Here is a 21,796-nt window from a genome sequence, read left to right as displayed (position 1 = left end):
GATCCCATTAGCTTAACACTAACAAATAGAATAAATCACATAATGACTTGATTTTGGTTAATTTATGAAATAACAATAGCTTGCCTGCAAACTCTATATAATTCAACTAATTAAATTTGAAGACACATGATCTTTCTGCAATCGAACCTAATAAACTAGAAGTTGGAAGTAATTTGAAATAATGAGGGTGCAAATTACAATTAGTTTGGTGCATGCAGAAACAGTCCTAGTCCTAGAGTCAACTGGCTAGTGGTTTGGACCTGATGAAATTATATGCAACTCCTCCTGCCAGGCATCCAGTTATTGGTCCCACTATATACACCCATAACCCTTTGTACACATGCTTCACAATCGCCGGCCCTAAGCTCCTCGCCGGGTTCATCGAAGCCCCTGAAACTGGCCTGCAATTTTTATCATATTTTGTGCTTTTGAATTTTATATATATATATATATATATAATTTGAAATATAAGAAAAGTTACAAGGATTCTCGCGGATCTTATAACCATACATATCAAACTTAATTCTATGTAAAACGGAAAAGCAAAAATTACAAAACTAGATACAAGGTTATGAGTAACTATGTCCAATCTTCGCTAAATTATAGACTCCCATATTAGCTTCTTAAAAAATATGATGTATAAGTTCATTAATTTTGTACCTAAAACCTATAATAATATGTTTCATAGGAAGAAAGGAAGAATTACCCAGCAATGAAGACATTTAATAGTATTGTCATTCCAACGGCAACCCCAGCTAGATCACCAATCTGTCAAAAAGGAAAGGAAAAAAAAAAAAAAAAAAACTTGAAATAATTTAACTTTATTTTATTTTTTATTATATATATATATATTAGAAGAATTGGAATTAAAAATGTAAATCCAAAGCCCGTATATATTTACCGCTCTGCTATCTGTGGAAGCTCCAGAGATGACAAACATCAAGAGGAAGGAGATGATAATTTCGAAGACCAAGGACTGGCCGTTAGATCCAACTGGAACAGTTCCAAAGTAAGCTTTTGGGGTTACATCAAGAAGTACAGCAATTGTGCCGCTAGCCATGGTTGATCCCAATAGTTGAGCTAATATATATAATGGGACCTGTACAAATACATTGGTGTGAATATCAGTACAAACTTAATAGCACCTGAGAAATGACATTACACTTGCAAGGGTTTGTAACTTGAGTGATTAAGAATATTTACCGCTAGCCTAGGTTCAATATTCCCCTTCTCTCAATATCGTATGTGTGCGAGTATTGATAATGAAATCTACATTTGAGTTTGACTAGAAAAAAGAAATAAAGTTCAACATCTTGTAACCGGATAAAAGAAAAAAATCAACATCTTTCGCTTTTTTAAGTAATGTGATTTTAATTGATACGATTGACAGTACATCTTTTTTCAAGATGAATTCGCTCGGTATTTATGAGAACACAATTTATTGGATTGTGATTAATTTATATTTTAGTAAATCTAGTAGATAAGAGTGAATTCCTCAATCTAACAGCTACAACCGTGTTTATTTACAATACTATTAATTAAAGAAGTTGGCTGGCTACAACCTTGTTTATATACAGCACTACTAATTAAGGAAGTCGGCTCTTTAACTATAAACATGAGGCTTAAAAGTATATAATTACGAAAAAATGGATAAACAAGAAAAGATAATTAAACAGACTAATTAAAAATTAACCTCCCGGAAAGAGAACCGGCGAAGGACGGCGAAGGTGATGGTGACAGCCGGATTGAAGTGTGCCCCAGAAATATGACCGACTGAATATATCATGGCCATGACAATGAGACCCCATGTTACACATACGCCAGGAAACGTGACGTTCCCATATATTTTGTTCACAGCCACCGAACCACACCCAGCAAATATCACAAAGTATGTACCAATCAACTCTGCAATCAACTGACGATCAAAAATCGATCGAAAAATCAGACACAATAATTCTGAGACCTTGATAATGTGTGAGAAACTTCTCATGTTGTAGTTTAGACTCTTGCTTGTATTAAAAGAAGAAAAAAAAAACCTATCGGCGTCTAATAGCACTGTCACGAGTCACAACTATTACCTTTTGAGGGAGGCTTGGGGGTGCAGCTGATGAACGAAAATCATCGGTTGTGTTGGTTGCTGGGTTATGAGAGGTGCTTACAAGACCTTTTTCTATCTTTGAAATTTCTTCTTCAATTCCATCAGATTCTTCTGTCGCCAATGCCATTGTTAGCAAAAGCAAGGACTGATGCTGGTTGGCTCTTAGAAAATTGTTAAAGAAAGAATGGTTGCTATTTAGGTTGAAATTTTGTGAAGTGTTGCATTATCATTAGTCAGTTGGTTTTTGGATATACTCGGAGGCGCTAAAAGAGATAATTAAGGAGATTTTGCAGACTTTGAAAGCGGATAATTAGCTTCACAGAAAAAGAGGATTTGAATAAATCATCAAATCCGGTAGAAGATGTAGGAATGAATAAAATAAGTCTAATAACGGGAAGATCCAGCTCCAGATTGCATTGCAAGCAAAGTCTTCCACTCTTTTCTGTATGATTCTAAATTCAACAATGAATTGAAATCAACATCTGACAGTGACAGAAATTGATGGAGATAGTGTTGCTTTCACTAAATTATTATATATAAAAATACAACATTTGCTTTACAAACCAGCTAATAAAGACATTTTCTATCTATCAGCCTCATACATTTTTCAGTTTATTAACACTTACCAGTCACTCGGCATCACAACAAAGGCCTGGACTGGCATAACTTTTACTAAATCATTCGTTTTTTTTTTCCCTTTTTCTGGTACACCATGGAAATTTTATCTCACAGGAGGCCGTGTAAAAAAGACAAAGCTAGTTAAACCAAAACAAGTCATTTCAAAGACACTTCAGAGGTGCAAGTACTGATAGGCAGATCAGTTGGTGTGCATACCAGAGCCCTTTGCTGCAAATGTCTCAGGCTCTGCTCCATGCTAACTTGAACCATCTCGGCCAGCATTTTCTTCGCCTTACCGGACTGATCATCACCGTCAATCTGGGAGATAATGTTGCATACAATGTTCTCCAGTGTGTCTGCTTGAAGCTCGGATCTTGGATAGGGGGAGTCCCTCAATAAGTGCAAAAGCGTGTGTGCTTTTGTCTGAGACTTTGGTGTTCCTTGAACTGTGAGCTCCAGAAGTCCAGGGATCACACCATCTTTCAGAATTGCTTCTCTATATCTGCATCTGTCACTTTGGCACATTGTTAGCAGAGCACCAACCGCATGCTCCCGACTTTGCAGCGATCCATTTTCGAGCACCTCAATCACTGCAAGCACTCCACCTTCTTCAGATGTCACTGCAGTTCTGCCCTCATCAAATCCCACCAGAGACTCTATCAGAGCACAGCATTTTTCGGCCGTCTTTGAAGATTTCTTGCAGGGTTTTAATAAAGTGACTATAGAAGGGATTGGTTTTGCTTCAAGAATGATGGTAAGGTTACTTGGGTGCGTTGAGAGATTGGAAAGAGCCATTACTGAATCAACTTTGGCTTGTGGGCTTCCATGTCTAAGGGTTTCCACCAGAAGAGGAATGGCACCAGAAGAACCTATGATTGGCTTGTTGACCGCAGAAGCCGATAGAGTGAGTAGAGATGCAGCTGCATACTCCTGCAGGTTGGAACTTTGTGACTCAAGGAAAGAAATTATTGGTTCTAAAGCACCAGCTTCCACAATCTTAATTTTATTCCTGTCAGATCAAATTCAAAGAAACAAAATCAGCAGATGAAAAACTAAGATTTACAAAATAGTGAACTCCTTCGTTCTTTCTTATTCTAGAAGGTATAGAACATTATATTTCCTTCCTCACCAAACAAAAAACCCTTTATTATCTAATATGATACCTTCAGGAAGAAGATATAAAAAGAAAAAGGAGAAAAAAACGATAGAGTAAGAACCAAAGAAAAAGAACAACCACCCCTCGAATCTTCGTTGGCTCCTCGAACCATAAAGCATCCAATTCCTTTCAAAACAAGTCTATCATAAAGCAAGCCCTCCTTTTGTTTTCTTAATGTCTACGAGTTTGTTCTTTGATGGCTTCCTGTTTGCCTTTCACTCCTTCATAGTGCACCTTTTTGGTTGCTACTAATTAAAGATACAATTATCTTTAATCACATAGTGGATTTCATTTTGGTCTTTAGAGGCAACCGACAGTTCATTTTCTCTAGTCATAGAAGACCCAATACATACAGTTCTTCTTTTATGCGGAAATTCGGTCGTTATTAACATCATTGTAAACAGAACATCCGCATAGAAGAAAATCTGTATATATACATATTCCTTTTAATATCAAAATTTACTAAGAAATTTAGACCAATATCAAATTTCCTTTCTTTCTTTCTTGTGCCAATATAACCAGTTTCAAATTTGCCCTTATTTGATCTCTCTCATAACATGAACAAATTTATTTTGACAAGTCCAAAACGTTCGATGATAAGAAAACAAAATCTGACCCACAACTTTAGCAAATTGTTTCCCCCATAATTTTCTCGGCTACCAATCAGATAAAAGAAAAAGTAAAGTGGAAAAGAAAAGAGAGAAAAAGAAAGAAGAGAAAAAAAGAGAATCCCCCGAATAAGATCCTGTGCGACCTATTATTTAATACTAAATTCAAATATTTTTCTTCCTGGATTGAGGAATCCGAGGAAGAAAATTCCAAAACTCCCAAAAAAATCAATTCACAAATTCCAAGAGATTTATTAGTCTCCAACAAATTCGAACAAAAAAGAAAAGACTTTTAATTAAATAAAATTCAAAAAAAAAAAAAGAGTTGGGTGGGGAATGTTTTACGTACGTCTCATCCTTGACGGCGAGATTGAGGAGAGCGAGGAGGGCGGACTCGTGAGACTCAGTCGAGTCAGGGACTCGGAGCATGGCCACGAGCGGGCCCACCGAGGCCGACAGCTGGCGCCGACACCTGTGCGAGGTCTTGGTGAGGCGGCGAATTTCCTGGGCGCCCTGGAGCTTGGAATCCTGGTTGTCGGATTGGATAAGTTGCAGAGCGCGTTGGACGGCTGAGGATGGTGAGGAAGTGGGGGAGGACGATGAGTCTGGAGTTGAATTCAGACCGTCGGATGAAGAGCGGGAATCCATTGAATTGTAAGAAGAAAAGAGAAGAGGTGAAGAAATGGGTATAATTTAGTTTGGTGGTGGAGTTAGGCAAAAACAGAGAGAGAGAGAGAGAGAGAGAGAGGAAATATCTGAGTTGGGGATTTAGAGGCTGAGAAGCTCAGCGAGCCTCAAAGAGAGAGAGAGCGACAGAGACAGAGAGAGTTGGCGTTAAGCAACAGTTCGAAACTTTTATTTAGGACATGAGCAGTCCTTGTCCGTTTGGCTTGTCTTTTGAAGATTTGTCTACTTTTTTTCTTTTTTTTGGTTTAAATTTTTTGCTGGGAGCTCACTAGCTTTTGCCTTGTGTCTTGTTTCTATTGGCAAATGGCCATTTGAGTCACAATACTTGTAATTAAGAAAGTTGTTTGAGGATGATATTGTTTTGCTCGTTCGGGCACGTGTTCGTTTATGATTTGAACTAGGATTGTTCGTGTCAATTGAATTAATCAAATAATAATAAACTCTTTAATTATCAGATGTTTACAAGAATTGTTTTGGAAGACTAGCCGACGAGAGAGAGAGAGAGAGAGAGAGAGAGAGAGAGAGCTTGCTTCAGATCCGGCAGTGTTCTCCGATGTTTTTGCGGATCTATGTCGATATGCTCTTCTTTTGGTAATTTATTGTCTCTATCACGAATATAGGCTAGTTTTGAATGTGCCTCATCTTGCAGGGCTGCTTTTTCAAGTGTTGATGCTTGGTCATGGTAGATCTACTATTGATTGGCGTATTGGGGTCATGGAGTGACTAGGTGTCACCATCTATATCATGTCTCATAGAATTATTAGCGGCATATGCTTTTCTTTCGTCAGAGTTGTTTTAGATTTGTAGTCTTGGTCTGTTTTTGTCAATAAAATTCATAAACTCTATGAGTTTTCTATGTTTTTCCTCTCAGTATTCCAGAAACTTAGTTGAGTTGTTGGTTGTTCTTAGTCTCTTTAGGAGAGTTTCGCCTTTATATAGAACGGAAAGGAAAAAAAAAAGTTTTGGAAGACAAGGGCGAAACCATGAATTTTTCAATGGATGGCTGGCTAAAATTGTTCGTCGATTCCACCAAATGCTCCTATCTTTTGGCAAAGATCGGTGAGTGTTCTGTTATGCTTCATATGGTATGCCATAGAATAGATCGACGTAGTTCCCGTTCTTTTCTTATGCACTCGCTTTATATCTTTGACACAACTTAAAAATCTAATGATCAATTTTTTTTTTATACTACAGTTTCTATAGTCTTTCTAGATATAAAAGTATACATTAAATCATTTAAATCATGCTAGTTCATAACTCTATGGACTAATTTCTAATAAGCTTTAATATAAAACAAATACATAGTAAATGCAACCGAAAAACACATTATAAAAATGAAAATATGTTCAACAATAGAATTGAAAGTGTGCATATTTTTTAATGTGTATTTCTATTGCTGCCTTGCAACTAAATTAGGGTTTTAAGATTAAAACTTGTTTGGTATCCTACTCAAATAGGGAACTCAAAAACTTTGATTTTTCTTAAAAACAAACAATCCTAAAATGCATATGTTTTCATATTCAAAAACTTGTTTGGTATGCAACTTGAAGAGAAAAAAAAATCTTAAAAAACTCATTTTTTCTGTTTTCAAGTATGTTTTCTTTTTTTTAGTTTAGGTTTTCAAAACTAGGCCTACCAAACGGATCTTTTGAGTTTGACTCAAATTCTATTTTTAAATTTAAAATTTTGGATTCAAATAGAATATCAAACAGGCCCTGTGTTTTTATGTTTATAGCTATTACCTTGACATCAAAGAAGAGTTCGACCCAATTTTTTTTAATCTATGTCATAGTTGATCTGATTTGACAACTGAAGTATATTGACTTTACAAGGACTTACATGTTTTGCAATACCTTGTGAAGATATATAATTCTACTTTCTATGTAAGCTCTTTCACAATATATTGTCTCTCAAGAGGGGGATAGGTAAGACTACTAGTTGCTCGATCGGGACCCTAGCTTTATTGTGAGCCAAAAACTATACGCGGAATTCTCCCTTGACTTGATCTTTAATTGAATTATGGAATTCTCTCTCAGAGCTACGAAACTAATGACTCTATTAGAAAGTAGAATTACCAACTTTTACACGAATTTTCAAGTGGATAAGATCGGTCGAGTGGTCTGAATTCGAGATGGGATTGCACGTGTTGATTTATTGAACGAGATTCATGCTAGGGAAATGTGAAGTTGCGAGCAGTGTGAAAGGAATAGCGTTGAATCTTGAGAATAAGCACGTAGGGATTATTGTCTTTGGTAGTGATACCGCTATTAAAGGAGGTCTTGTCAAGCGCATTGGATCAATTGTGGATGTTCTTGCTGGAAAGGCTATGCAAAGGGCGTGGCCACTGCTTTTGATTCAACTCCTTTGCAATTTTTTGCCTCATATTATGGGTGTGCCATGGGGGAATATTTCCTCGATAATGGAATACCCACATTAATAATCTATGATGATCTTAGTAAACAGGCGGTGGCATATTGACAAATGTTATTATTGTTACGGACCATCTTCTATATTTTTCTAGATTTGGATTTAAAAGAGACTCCGTTTACTCCCTTAATTTTATAGGCTCTAGCATCGCCGATTGTTACCTGTGTTGGCGAGTCCCTACTTAATTAGGATTTTGGTTACTTACCCATTTATATAGTCCTATTATAATTGAGATTTTTTCTATTGTAATTTATATTTATTTTCTATTCTAATTTGTGTTATTTCTTATTTTATTTAGGGTTGTACTTCTTTATAATACCTCTATATTGGAGAAGAATAAAGACATGAGCATATTTGAGCATATCTAAATATTTGCCCAACTTTGTTTGATATGGTATCAAAGCCAGGTTTTCTTGTGACCTATGCTTGAGTTCTCCTTGCAATTTTAGTGCTCTCCTCCTCCTCTTCAAGGGGGGAGGGGGGGGTGAAAAAAAAATATGTTTCTCTTTCCCATGGCGATATTGCCTTTTTCTTGACTCGACAACCCCTTCTTTTCAAGGGGAGAAGGGGAGTGAATAGAAGTTGTGTCTACATGAATTAGCTAAAGTTGATATAAAAGGATTTGTTGCCATTTTTCTGCTGATGTTGTCGTTGTCGTTTTTGCTGCCATTGATGTTGCCTTTGCCCTTGTCTTTGTTTGCTTCGTTTTTCGTTGTCGTTGCTGCTGCCATTGACCTTGCCTTTATTTGCCCTTGCATCCTTGCCTTGCCTTGCCTTGTCTTGCCTTATTTTGTAGGGTTTGATTTTGCCTTTATCGTGCCTTGATTTGCCTTGCCTTTGCCTTGCCTTACCCTATTTTTAGGGTTTGGTTTTGCCTTGTATTTGCTTTGTTAATAGGGTTTCTGTGTTCTGCTTTCTCTATTGCCATGCTCATAGGGTTTCTATGTTCTACCTTACCTATTGGTGTGCTCACAGGGTTTCTGTATTTTGCCTTACCTGCTGTTGTGCCCATAAAGTTTATGTGTTCTACTTTTATGTATTCTTTTATGTGCCATATTTGTTAGGGTTTATCATTTGTTTCACTAGTGGTTTATGACAAGGTCTTCTCTACAGTTGTTCAATTGGTTAATGTCAAGTATGGTGTTCTATGACTCACTTGTCAAGTTGGACATGTGAAATATCTTTGCCCCAATTTGAGGGGGAGTGCTGGCGAGTCCTTACTTAGTTAGGATTTTGGTTACTTACCTGTTTATCTAGTCTTATTATAATTGAGCTTTATTTCCTATTGTAATTTATATTTATTTTCTATTATAATTGAGATTTATTTCCTATTGTCATTTATATTTATTTTCTATTCTAATTTGGATTTATTTCCTATTTTATTTAGGATTGTACTTCTTTATAAATATCTCTATATTAGAGAAGAATAAATATATGAGCATATCTGAATATTTACCCTACTTTGTTTGACAACTTGTCCACGATTAATTTCAGAGAGATGAAAAAAGATTTTTGTTATCAGTCATATGCTTGCTAGTTTCGCTGTCTAGATACCACACATCACCCATACTATCTCTATGACATGCGAGCAATAAAGTTTCTTTAGACTCTCCATCACCAACCTTGCTTTCATGCGTAAATCCAACTGCCCTATTTTGTTTTTCATCTTCTTGCTTGAACTGACACTATCTCATTATGTGCCCAGGCTTGTCGCATTAATAACACTTGAAATAACCATGTTCTCTTCCTTTTTTGAAAGCCATTTTCTCTTCCTCTATATGATGACGACAAACTGGAATTTTTCTCACCTGCACTTGAATTGTTTGACTAGACTCTTCCATTTTGAAAATAACAATTTCTTCCTCTTCCTCTTTCGCCTCTACCACCTTGACCACGACTGCGACCACAACCTTGACTAGAACCAATAGCTTGATTTCGATTGCCTCCCGTAAATGTAACTTGGGTCTTTAGAGCCTGATCAGATTGTGTGGGAGGAGGATTCCTCAAATTTATTTTGATTTCATAGGCCTCCAATTTTTCTTGCAAACTTCTATGGGAAGAGCAGAAATATTATTTGACTATTCAATGACAGCCACAACATAATCAAATTTCGGTGGTAAACTACGAAGAAATTTTTCAACAATTCTTGCATATTTCAAAATCTCCCCATTTGACGACATTGTATTAACAATTGTTGTAACCTTTGTGAAATACTTTTCAATGCTTTCACTTTCTTACATCTCCAACTTCTCAAATTCTGGAGTTGAACCTTCTTCGCACTTTGTTTGCCTTGATAGGTCGTCTGAATTTTCTCCCATACTTCCTTTGCATTTGCAGCTTTGGAAATTCTCTCATACAATATCATCTCAACTGTTTGATAGATATGGAAAGGGTCTTGCTATCCTTCTTTCGATTTTTCTTCAATGCAATTCTTTGTTCTTGAGTGAGCGCCTGTTCATCTTCGGGCTCCTCATAATAGTCTTCAACTATATTCCACAACTCCACGGCTTTTAGTAGCACCTTCACATTGTTGCTCCAATAATCGTAATTATCATCGTTGAATTGAGGAATAAATGAAACAAAATTGTGCCCATTGCTTGATTTTGCATTTGACATATTGAAAGTACTTCAATTAGGCTCTGATGTCAATTTGTTGGAGGAAGAGAAATAAAACAATACAAATGGACACTAATTTCTTAGGAGAATAGGCTCTTTCATTATAATTTTGTTCATCAAATAACGATGATAAAAAGACCTATTTAAAGACTTCTTTTATCATAACTGTTTAACCCACGCTCATATCTTAGCCTCTTTATCAACCTACTAATACATGAAATTGACAATTTATTCAATTCATTAATACATGAACTTATTAAATCAAAAAAATAAGAAAAGACTCAACATAATAGCATATTGAAACTTTTTGAATGCAATAATAATGCATATTTGGTTTAGTTGTCTAACAATCAAGAGGTAGATTCTTCCTAAACCTAATTATCTTTCAGATTCTTATAAATTATAAGGCATACAAGAAGATGTTGAGAGGTCTTGGATTAGGGTTTGAAAACATTTATGCATGTCTAAATGATTGTGTGTTGTTTTATAAGGAGCATGAAAAAAAGGACAAGTGTTTTGTGTATAATGAGCCAAGACATAAGCACAGTATTCGCAAGCAGAGAAAGAGGTTCCCCAAAAAGTGTCACATCACAAAATTACCCTATGGGCTTGGTTGACCGTAAGACTTCCCATGAGATTTTAGTGTTCTTTTGTTTGGGCTTGAATGGGCCCTCCTGGTCCTCCTTTCTTAATCATGACCCTACTCATGGTCTACTCATAGGACTTTGGTGTCCTTTCCTTTGGGCTCTAGTGGTCCTTGCCCCTTAGGTCATGTGAAATTTCTAGGGGTTTCCGCCTTGGGGAAAAACGTTACCAAACATCTGTACCACGTAGAAAAGCCAAAATTTTATGTTTCACGAGGAAGCACGAATTGTTAGATTATGTAGATCAAAGTGTTTGATCAAAATTGAAACGAACTAGAGTCTTGCAGGAGAAACTCTCATGTAACGGGGATAATATTTTTTGTGTCAATAATGTAATGATATATAGAATAATTTTTTCATATCTCATTGTGTTTATTGATGGGGTATAGCAAAATAGTGTTATTTCCATTACATATAAGCTTTTTGGCTCTATAAATAGCATATGTAATTAGATTGCAATCTCAATCTCCATTACGTATAAGATCATAGAAGCATAATTGGATCGCATGGGTATAACCAAAAATGAAAACAAATGTTATTAATTCATTGCCAACTTCCATGTATGACAAAGCTTTTCCTTTGCCTACGCAGTAATTACTCTAACTTTTTTTTTAAAATTATTCTTCTAATGCCTCCTTTTCAAGCCCTTTACTTTGAGCTTGAACTAGTGTCTCTCTGAGATGAGAGGATGGCATCAATGGCTTCCTTAACTTGAGAAATATCAGGAGCTTTCCCACCTTGAACTGGCCAAAATTCATCGGTCGCCAACACCTAAATTCAGATCTCACAATATAAGCCTCTGGTATGTAATTTAAAGACAATAGAAAACCAAAAAAAAATTTAAAGAGAAATGTTGATGTCACACCTTGACTTGCAATTGAAGAAACTTGACATAACTAATGGCTTTCTCTAGCATGGTTACCAAATCAACCTGCATAATTAACACAATGCTAAGAATCACATAATATATCATTGATGGCCTTATGTCATGATCTACATGTTAAGAAATTTAGTCCAACCTTGCAGCCATTCGGCACCAATTCTTGTAGTATCTTAAGGCGTTCGCTAATCCGCTCTCTACGATTCTGGAAGACAAACATTCTTTCACTATTAAATCCCATTTTAAAGATTTTACTTGAGTTGCAACCAACCAAATATAATATATGTATCAGAATCTGATCATTCTGTTAATGTGAAACTGAAGCAAACCTTGGCTGCAATACTTTGGGGGTCCTTTGTGGGACTTGATGACTTGGGTTTGGGCTTCTTAGTACCGCTATTAGTGCATTGCTTCTTTAAAGGTTGCATGGCCTCTCCCTGTGAACAAATTCCTTCTATATCAAGACCATGATATAGATTTGGTACTAACTTAATATATATATATATATATATATATATATATATATATATAAGATTGATCTATAACGGAGATTGGCAGTTTTACAACATGACATACAAGAGCTAAATTGTCTAATAATTTGCTGAGAAGAAAAGGGAGTGCTAACCGTATGCGGACGCTTGTGGAAGCCTTCTTGTGATTCGGGTTCCTGGAAGCCATCTGCAACTACAGTGGCTTCAGAGTATAACCACCCATAAGCCTCATCTCCATGGTCATCTTTTGAGGTGTTGGGCATGGAGCTGTAATTGCTTGTTGTCTGAAAACAATTGAAATCCCCCGAAAGCCGCGGATCGCTGACGCTAGCCGTGTGGTTCCACTGGTAGTTACCATGATGCAAATCATCATCACAATTGAAGTGCTCATCTTTGTCATTTCTGGTCTTCAAAATGTTCTGCTTACTGTTTTTCTCAAAACTAAGCAAAGATTCACTGTTCTGGAAGAAACTATTGTACCCACTACTTTTGAAGTTTATGACTGAGTGGGCTACCTGATGATCAGGTTGATGGTAATTAGATGTGGCCCTAAACACAAAACCATTAGAAAGATCAGATGAAACTTGAGGAGACTCATGAGTGCATGAGTCATGAGGCATTCTCATATCCTTGGCTAGAGCCATTGAGAAAGAAAAATAATAAAATGAGCTTGAAATTTCTATAAGCTAAATTGAACTAGCTCAAGTAGTTAATTAGCTAGGCATGCATATGCAGAATGACACATAGGTAGAAGCCCTATTTGTAGGGATCCAGACTGAAACGATTATTATATAAATATTGTTAATATTATATAAAAAAAACTTTTGAAGACCTTTCTTATTGATAGAAGTGATAATATATTAAATTCACACACACTACATGGATGCCAAGACTGAACCCAGGACCTTTTCTCGGGGAACAATTGCTCTAAACCACTACACTAGTTGGTTATTATTATATTATTGGTTATGGGTTTGATTGCATTATTATTTATCTAAACTAAACTGAATTATTAAAATGTGTGACACTGAAAGTAGCTAGCAAGTCTTAATTATACTGCTCATGGGAACAAGAAAAGTGAACAAATTAATTAATATTCTGGAGATGTATATGAACTTGCATACTAATAATTAATTTGTATTGGGATTGTTAGCTGGCAGAAGTGAATAGAAATAGAAGAAGATTGGAAGATTAGAAGATGAGAAGATTGGATGAGCAAAGCATGCAGCAGAAGGGTCGCCGGATCTTTCGCCATCCCACGTCGCTCAGATTCCTCTGTTCCACCTCCGGAACCTGGACCACTACTTTTAACGCAGCTTCCTGCCTGCTTTCCTTCTCCCACATCGGCACGTGGACCGTGGCTGTATTTTATCTGTTTTAATACTGTATTTGACATTCTCTATTCCCTACATGCGTGTTATAGTTAGCTGGTGATTCAAATACAGTTATTGCATGGGCCATGGCTATTAGGGTTCTGTCTGGTTTTTTTAGCTGACGTGGGGCCTATTTGGTTTGCATAATGAGTTTCATGAGAATGTGATTAAAGTTATATGTTCGTTTCTAGGCAGGGTAGGTGTTGATATTTTGGCTGTCATGTTTGAAATTTAAACCAGGAATCTCACATGATCTAACTAGACCACTTCTTTTCGTTGTTGGAACAAACTGAAATCTTCCATACATAAAGAACACGCCTAGTCCAGTGATTTGATGTGATAATGGTGTCTCATTGGTCACGGGACATTGGGCCATTTCATGAGAAAAACTTACCTAACACGGGGTGTTAGGTCAGCAATCCACCTCAGTATCCTAAACCACTTAAATACGGCTAGCTGTAAGTTATTTTGATTTGTTTTTCCTCTTCCTTTCCGATCCCCCAGGCCTGCACTTCTTCAACATTTTGTGGATAAATTTTTGTAACTTCGAAAAAGGAAGTAAATCAGTCTCGCCACTTCATGGCCAACATGTTTGTAGGGAATATGCGAACTACAGTATGAGTGCTACACTATATTCTCATTCCTTTTGTGTAGTATTAGGAATCAAAGTTTCCTGAGTGTTTTAGTAGTACCCTCATAAACAATACTAGGAGTTTTCAAGGATAAAAAAAGTATTTTAGTTTATAATGTGAATTAGTTGGTTAAAAAAATGCAATAGAATGCATTTCCTATACATGAGAACAAGCATATCCATGTTAGTCGAGTTTTATTTTCCCACTTCGTGAAAAATATGTACATGAATACATTATCTAACATAATAATGCAATCTTATATACATTCTCGAGCTCTAATGTGCGAACCTATAGTCTAAATTAGAGGGAGAGGGATTTCTTACATACACACACAACTATGATGTTGTGAGGATTCGAATCTAAGACCTCTGGTCTACAAATCAATACGCTTTTTTATTGGGCTAAACCCCGTTGGCCAGGTGGAATTTAAAAATGATATTTAGACTTTAAAATTTGATCGATTTCAATTAATTCCTCTATATAGATTTTCAAATCTCATCATAAGTCCCCAAAAGAAGTACTAGCATGGGAGTTTTAATCTCATCTTACATCCACTTCTCTTATCACACATTATAAAATCTTGCAGGCAGACCAAAATGAGCACAAAAAGAGAGTATTAAGTACTTAACCAGTCTTTGTACCACTTTGTACCAAACTGAAAATTTTCTTGAGCCAACTCGAAGTTGAATCCAAATTAAATTAATCATTTCTTGAAGTCAAATAACATGTAAAGAATATTTACATGCACTGAACATTTGGGTGCTTGTCAAAGACAGTTGAGTATATATATATTTATATCTTCTGCAACCCATTCAAGATCATCGCGATACATCCACATGCATGTTGTGTCTTTGACAAAAACAATGGACGAAAAAGGGAAACCCAAAGCTGGCATTGAAAAACGAGAAATTCCTTGTCTCAAGGAGAGATTGTGTTGTTCCTTACCTTGAAACCCACTCTTTCTTTGTGGTCTCAATGAACCTCTCTTTCATTTTGGTCTCAATGAACCTCTCTTTATTACAACAGATCATAATCTCTTGAACCAATTAAGTAATATTTATTTTAATGCCAATTCCCCTTATGTCCTTGCTGGTTGATAATATTTTTTTTAGGACATCTTTTATTGAGAGAGGCGATAGTATACTAAACTCACACACATTACACGGATGCTAGGACTAGAACTCAAGACATTGTTTGAGGGAGTAAATACTCCAAAATACTACACTGGTGGGTCATTTGCGGTTGATATTGATAATCACTTAAAATTGGTAAAGTCATCCTAATTCCAGAACTGCTTAGGCTGTTAGTAGACTATTTATTGAACCCACCTGGCAGTTTAAGTTCCTAATGATTCTTAATTATGTTTTAGATCAGAGCTGGTCCCAATCCTTGTTGAAGATTAAACTACCTTATCTTCATCTCTATCATATAAACATACCCGAAATATTTAGTATGCGAATTGTCTCACATGATAGCTTGACAAGATTAATAATGTTTTAGCAATTATCTATGAGGTTTAGGGCGCCTTTTTGAGACCTATATTAATTACAATACGCCTGTTTGAAGTTGAATATACGGCTGATAGTGAGCCAAATGCTAACATAAACATAAAAAGGCATGTTAATTCCAAATGATTAATCTTAGACCCATATATTAACAAACATATCAATGTTAGGAAATTTCATAATGATTAAATTCTTAGTCCAATATCACACAAATAATCAAGAAGAGAAAATAGTTTGTAGAAAATAACAACCAAACAACACTAGAATATACCAATTAGCTCTTATTCTAATGACTTCTCTTTCCAATGTTGAAAGAGGTTCACCTCAAAATGGGCAACGTCTCCGATCGGCGATCATGACAACAACATTATACTGTGGCAAAAGAAATAAGATTACAATGAAGATGAAATAGCCTCTTCAATCACTAAATCTTAAGCATGCAATCTCACTCCTCTCAACCTTCTCAACATAGAATTCCTATGAGCCCCGAAAAATCTTTGTATTATTCATTGGAGCCATCTGTGTGAAAAATAATTTTTTTTTGGCTCAGAGTTGGTGATAAGTATGAGCTCATAGGCCTTTTGAAATCGTTGAAAATGAAGTTGAATTATTTGGAGGTTGTTTTAATTTATTGGAGATGTTAGAAATTTATTTGGCAAAATTTTGGGGTCATTAGGAGAAATGGAGGTGATAGAAAAGAGTAGAAGTGAATCGGAGTCCGTAGAATTTTTTTGGAGATTGGAGGTATATTTTTAGCAAATTTTAGAAGTTTGGAGAAATTATGATGATACGATACATCTAACGCCCAAAGACGCTAACAAGGCCTGACAGGAATTGATGCATCGTCATGTGATTGACCAAAGCACGCTAATACATATATCTCACGAATTCGAAGCCTTTTCCATGTAGCTCGACAAGAGCCATCATACTGCACTGACCTGAAGACTGCTCAACGATCACAAGTTCAGGGTGCGTAAGGCCCATTTAGAGTCAAAAGCCTTGAACCTAAAATATAAACCGAATTTTAAGGCACGTAAAATTTGTTGGGACATTTTAGAAAAAGCGAAAGGAGAGAGAAAAATTTTAAAAGAAGCAAAAATGGACAAAAATGTCCTTATTTATTTTTAAATTTCCTAAGGAATTCAATACATTTGCTTGTCTTTGATTTGAAAGTTGAGCGGTTTTTTTGTCTTTTTTGAAAAAGCTTTGGCTTTTTCCAAAAGTGAAATTTTTTTTATGTCTAAAACCTAAAAAACCTAAATTTGGGTTTAGGCTTGAAGGCAAGTAAGATCGACTTAATGTTTTCTGATTAGGGTTTCACCTCGACCTATGGTTAGTGAAACGTACCCGAACCTAGAACTAGCTAGTTAAGAATGTCTTTACGACTTAGTTAATTAAACTCTTATATTTTGAGCTTAATTGTACTAATCTCGATGAATTCTTACAATTGTCTGCATAAAACTACAAGGCTCAGTCCACAATTCCACATCGATTGAATTATTGGTGTGCATAATGAAGACATGTAACCAAATATGGAGATATGCATGTCAGTGTCTAGATTGATATGTGAGAATGCTAAAGATGATCAATTGTTTTTTATGTAAATGATTTGAGTTGCGGGATCACCAAGAAGATTATGGGGTCGTTGGGTTACGTCTCATGGTCATTGGGTCGAGGCGATGGGTCAAGCTTGGATCTAACTCGTTTGTGTATGACATTTACTCATTTGCGGGGAGTTTCTACAATAAAGAGTTAAAGTGAGGAGGTTATTTAAGGAGACCGATCCGACCGTCAAAACATTTAAATATTTAAGTCCCATGATTTCTTTACATTTGTTGATGGTGAGATTTGACCTCCTCAAATAACCTCATCACTTTAAGTCCTCATTATAGCATTTCTGCTCATTTGCGCTCGTGGCGAATCTAAGAGTTAGACGGACGAATTTGGGGTTACAAGGAAGGGTCTAGGGCCCATAGGGGCGAGTCCATGTTCAAGGGTGTGCATGCGGGCTTAGTATCACATGAACGAGTCTAATAGTCATTGTGGGATGGTCTAAGGATAAAGGGTGGATGCTCACTAAAGGTGGCGAGTCCTAGCTCATATTAGTTTTGACTTGGTTCAGTTATAATGTAACTTTGAAATAATACCTATTTAAACAAGACTTAGAAATGAAATGCCTTTTTAGATCAATTGTAAAGTTGAGGTCATCGAATGAAATGCATGTTACAAAGAGTATAGATCTTCCGGTGCCTGCTTGATCCAAGCACTAGCGGACCTATATGCTGGCAACACTTAAATTTTTTCTTCACTCATTTAGCTAGACACTAGGCCAATATTTTGCATGTCCAGACCCCACTCAGCCCACTAAATAAGTAAATCTTTCAAAGTTTTTAGCCCAAAATCTTTCAAAGATTTTAGCCCAAAATCTTTCCCATATTGAAAATATTATGGCCCAAACTTGATAAACATGTGGTCCAATGCATAAAGTCTTAGACTTTGGCCCAAAAACCATATGTTACTGAGGACAAGGAGCCAATACATAAAATCCTTAGATTTTGGCTTAAAACCTAGACTTTGGAGGAGTCAACTATTAAATTTTTTTTACGCCCCCACATGAACAAAAGTTTGGGTCCGCCACTAGTTCCAAGGATGGGTCTGGGTCCACAATTATGCTCGAGAGTTAAGGCACCTTATACAAGTTCAAAAGCCATATATTAGATTTTGGGCCTAGACTGCGATGCATGTGTAGTGACGTATGTAAAATTGGTTAATGAGAAATTATGAGGAAAAAAAAAAACTGAAAAAAAATTAAGGCCTTCTAAACTTTTTTTTCAAAAATTATCCTTATTTTGGAAATTCTTTCTCTTAAAAAAAATAAAAAAAACTGTTACGAAACATATTTGAACTCACAGACACAACTAATTTCACAAAAATGAAACTAGAGAGTTTCTTGATCTCACCAGAAGTCAGCTATTATAAAACTTCCACGCAGCAGTCTCCTTGCAATACTTATTCTTTCTCATCATGTTAGTTGCTTTACCGAAAAAAGAAAAAGAAAGATTAGGTTAGTTTGGGTGGGATAGAGAAGTTGCAACTAGAACTATATAATACATCAGAAATTTTAGTAAGATGAACAATTTTCTGAGAAATGAGCATCACTTTTCATATTTATTTTAATTAATTTCTATTTTTTGTTACGTTTTTTAATTATTATTTTTTGTTTCTGCGTGTTAGGGTAGAGCTCATGCTTTACAAGAAATTTCTCATCACCATGTATAATAAACTGTCATTCTAGTACACCTAACATGCCTGCCGCTGAGAGAAAAAGGAATCCACCACGCCAGAATTGTCCGGGCATTCAATACTTTTTCTGTTATTTTGAGTTCGTTTTATGTTGTTTGGGCCTTGGGCCCCACTATTGTACAACAAAAAAGAGAGTATAGAACAAAAGTAAAAGAAAAATACCTTTTTTCTGTTACTTACCTTGGCCCAACAAAATAAAAGTCCAAACACTAATTTGCTATAAAAAAATAATTAAAAAAATTTCTTTTTTTGCTCTATATCAAATAATGACCGACAAATTCTCTTGTGAAATTGCACATATGTATGGCCTTTTTTTTGGCTCTTTCCTCCCTTTTGTTAAGTTATCTGCAATGTGGTGTATGTTTTTTTGTGTCCATCTCTCTTCTCACGTGATATATCATGTGAGAAGAGAGATAGACACATGAAAAGAAAGATATACAAAACAAGATACAACAAGTTATATCCCTCTTATTCATGTCCTGTCGGTACATATATTATTGTTCTTTTCTCCAAACATTACAACTAATTGAGATTTGTGAGGAACTAAGAATGGCCATCAAGGAAACCACAATTCATGAGTCATGACCCCATGACTAGAGCTGTACTTGATAAGTCCATAAATATACTCATTTATGTACTTTTTTACTTAAATTTTGTAGGAGAATTAGATTTAAAAATGGCTTATTACTTTACTTTTATGATTTTCAGCTTTTCTGCGCTCTTAGAAGGTTTTTAAGGGAAAATTAAATTTTCGGAGGAATTTTAGCGCAAGGCCAATTGGAGATGAAAGCTAACATCTTGAAGTTCAATCTATGGGTTTTCTAGAATTTTCTACCAAGCCAATTGGTACAGTATTACAAGTAAAGTTAGCCCACATGCAGATAGGACAGTTTCGTACATGTTATGTGAATGTGAAGAAACGGATGCCTTCCCGAATTTTCCAAGTTACGTGTTATATATGGTTGGAAAGATAAGACATTTATCTTTCTAAAATATATTTTTATTGATTTTTCTAGAAGTCCCAAAATCCCCGGCTAAGCTGTATTTCCCTGTGGAGTTAGGAATTGTGATCTTTACTTTCCTATTTGGATTCCTTGTTTACCAAGACTTCTTGGATGACTTTTCAGTCAATTTTAGGGTTTAGGAATCTGATATAAGTCATATAAAAGTCTAGCTAAGGCCCTCATACAAGGGATTCACATCCTAAGAAGATCAACCGCACAAGAGGAGAAAGCTGCCAACGAGTTCTTTCTTTTCCTTTCTTCTTTTAATTTTCAGTTCTTATGTATTTATGTATTTAATTTTCTCCTTTCAATTTTCACTTCTGCTTGCTTTCGCATCGTCATAGGCATCTGGTTTTTTATTGCTCCTTTGTCTTTTAAACTTGTGCTTTTGTAAATGGTATTCATTCTTCACCCTGGTTTAATGATGATATAAACATATTGACCCAAAAAAAAAAAAGGCAACCACTATGATGATTTCTAACCCATCTAAGCATGGTTACAACAATAACCTCCTCTCTCTCGACAAAGACTCTGTTCTTGATTATCATCCAATTTTTTTATTTTTTCAACTTTTCATAATTGTGTTGGTTTCTTTATTTGACCATAACTAAATAATTAGATAATTTCCAATTTGATTGATTATTTTTTGGTTAGGATGATGTTTTATGAGATTCTAACAAATAGATAATCTGGGTCATTGAAGTTGTGACAGACCCTGAATTTCCGGAACCCGAGACGAATCTGTGGAAAACCCCAACATTACCCCAATGTTGGGCCCACTCCCTAGACTGTAACCTCCTTTTTCAAAAAGGAGTAGGGACACGAGACTTTAGTCTCCCCTGTAAATTGAACATTTCACAAATGTTCAACCTGCATAAAATCACAATTTATATATCCCAATCAGCAGCACACACAAGATAACAACATGCAATATTCGATATCCGTTCGGAACTCTAACGGTATTCAAATTGGGATCCGAGCACACCTACGCGCTCGTGACAACCTGAGGATCCCATTGGGACAAAAATGCCCCTCAGCTATAGTGCCCACTCGCCGCCACACGTGCAGCGTGGGTGTCCAAAGCGATAACCCATCGTCTGAAAATTTCCAAATCTCGGCTTAAGACTCCTACCCTAGGTAAAACACTATATTTGGAGTCACTTTTGTTCTTGGACATACCCCAAAAACTGACCGGAAGTGATTGTAATCTCATCCTGGAATCCGGCCAAAATCCAATTCGAAGATCAGACATCCTATGCTCAAAATCGATGCAATCCTACCCAACCATAAGCTAGATCATGAAAAATAGGTGAGAAAGCATACCTCATCACCGAAACGGTGGCGGAGGAGGAGAACGAGCGGTTGGAAATTTCCTCCAAAACAGGTTGACTTTCCGCAAAATGCGGTCAGATCACCGTTTACCGACGCTGAAAATAGGTGGGAAGGATGGCTAAGTAGTGGCCGGATGTGGCGTGGCGGAAAGCGCGATCGGGGTTTTCGCGGCAAAGGAGATAGAGCGTCAGAGAGAGAGAGAGAGAGAGAGAGAGAGAGAGAGAGAGAAAAACTGAGGGCATTTCTGACTTTTTATCAAAAATCCCTTTTCCAAATAATTACGATTGTGCCACTAAGTTTTATTCGATCGTAACTCTCTCGTTACAACTCTGATTTGAGCCCACTACGTGTCTACGGACTTATCTCGTCGTACTCTACGCAATGATACAGCCGGAATTCCCAAATTCCGTTCGGATAAGAAA

The 21,796-nt window shown here is 36.2% G+C and overlaps 3 protein-coding genes across 3 annotated transcripts; all 3 read right to left on the bottom strand.

Annotated features, from left to right (window-relative positions):
• Positions 1-80: 80 nt before the first annotated feature.
• On the bottom strand, positions 81-2,362 carry LOC103328622 (putative aquaporin NIP-type). The gene is made up of 5 exons (XM_008231024.2): positions 2,079-2,362; positions 1,694-1,915; positions 902-1,099; positions 707-768; positions 81-401 (listed from the first exon to the last, which is right to left on the bottom strand). Exons 1-5 carry the CDS (start codon positions 2,223-2,225, stop codon positions 239-241), a joined length of 792 nt encoding a protein of 263 aa, XP_008229246.2. The 5' UTR covers positions 2,226-2,362; the 3' UTR covers positions 81-238.
• A 303-nt stretch (positions 2,363-2,665) lies between these two features.
• On the bottom strand, positions 2,666-5,352 carry LOC103328601 (ARM repeat superfamily protein). Its single transcript, XM_008231003.3, has 2 exons — positions 4,830-5,352; positions 2,666-3,725 (listed from the first exon to the last, which is right to left on the bottom strand). Exons 1-2 carry the CDS (start codon positions 5,126-5,128, stop codon positions 2,873-2,875), a joined length of 1,152 nt encoding a protein of 383 aa, XP_008229225.2. The 5' UTR covers positions 5,129-5,352; the 3' UTR covers positions 2,666-2,872.
• A 6,015-nt stretch (positions 5,353-11,367) lies between these two features.
• On the bottom strand, positions 11,368-12,965 carry LOC103328600 (putative transcription factor bHLH086). The gene is made up of 5 exons (XM_008231001.2): positions 12,360-12,965; positions 12,064-12,171; positions 11,874-11,939; positions 11,720-11,785; positions 11,368-11,625 (listed from the first exon to the last, which is right to left on the bottom strand). Exons 1-5 carry the CDS (start codon positions 12,867-12,869, stop codon positions 11,503-11,505), a joined length of 873 nt encoding a protein of 290 aa, XP_008229223.2. The 5' UTR covers positions 12,870-12,965; the 3' UTR covers positions 11,368-11,502.
• Between the last annotated feature and the right edge of the window lie 8,831 nt (positions 12,966-21,796).

Source organism: Prunus mume, linkage group LG4 (genome assembly GCF_029339155.1).
Source record: "Prunus mume cultivar Tortuosa linkage group LG4, ASM2933915v1, whole genome shotgun sequence".
NCBI lineage: Eukaryota > Viridiplantae > Streptophyta > Magnoliopsida > Rosales > Rosaceae > Prunus > Prunus mume.
The sequence above is the reverse complement of the archived record's forward strand: the minus strand, read 5'-3'. Positions and strand labels throughout refer to the sequence as shown.

What these genes read in the sequence shown, in the direction of transcription:
- LOC103328601 (XM_008231003.3), bottom strand. Translation starts at nt 5,128, where the DNA reads ATGGATTCCCGCTCTTCATCCGACGGTCTGAATTCAACTCCAGACTCA. An exon ending in CTCGCCGTCAAGGATGAGAC is followed by an intron (nt 3,726 to 4,829) that starts GTACGTAAAACA and finishes TTGATCTGACAG; the next exon opens with GAATAAAATTAAGATTGTGG.
- LOC103328622 (XM_008231024.2), bottom strand. Translation starts at nt 2,225, where the DNA reads ATGGCATTGGCGACAGAAGAATCTGATGGAATTGAAGAAGAAATTTCA. An exon ending in CTTCCACAGATAGCAGAGCG is followed by an intron (nt 769 to 901) that starts GTAAATATATAC and finishes CCTTTTTGACAG; the next exon opens with ATTGGTGATCTAGCTGGGGT. An exon ending in TTAAATGTCTTCATTGCTGG is followed by an intron (nt 402 to 706) that starts GTAATTCTTCCT and finishes TAAAAATTGCAG; the next exon opens with GCCAGTTTCAGGGGCTTCGA.
- LOC103328600 (XM_008231001.2), bottom strand. Translation starts at nt 12,869, where the DNA reads ATGGCTCTAGCCAAGGATATGAGAATGCCTCATGACTCATGCACTCAT. An exon ending in TCCACAAGCGTCCGCATACG is followed by an intron (nt 12,172 to 12,359) that starts GTTAGCACTCCC and finishes ATTTGTTCACAG; the next exon opens with GGAGAGGCCATGCAACCTTT. An exon ending in TGGTGCCGAATGGCTGCAAG is followed by an intron (nt 11,786 to 11,873) that starts GTTGGACTAAAT and finishes TTAATTATGCAG; the next exon opens with GTTGATTTGGTAACCATGCT.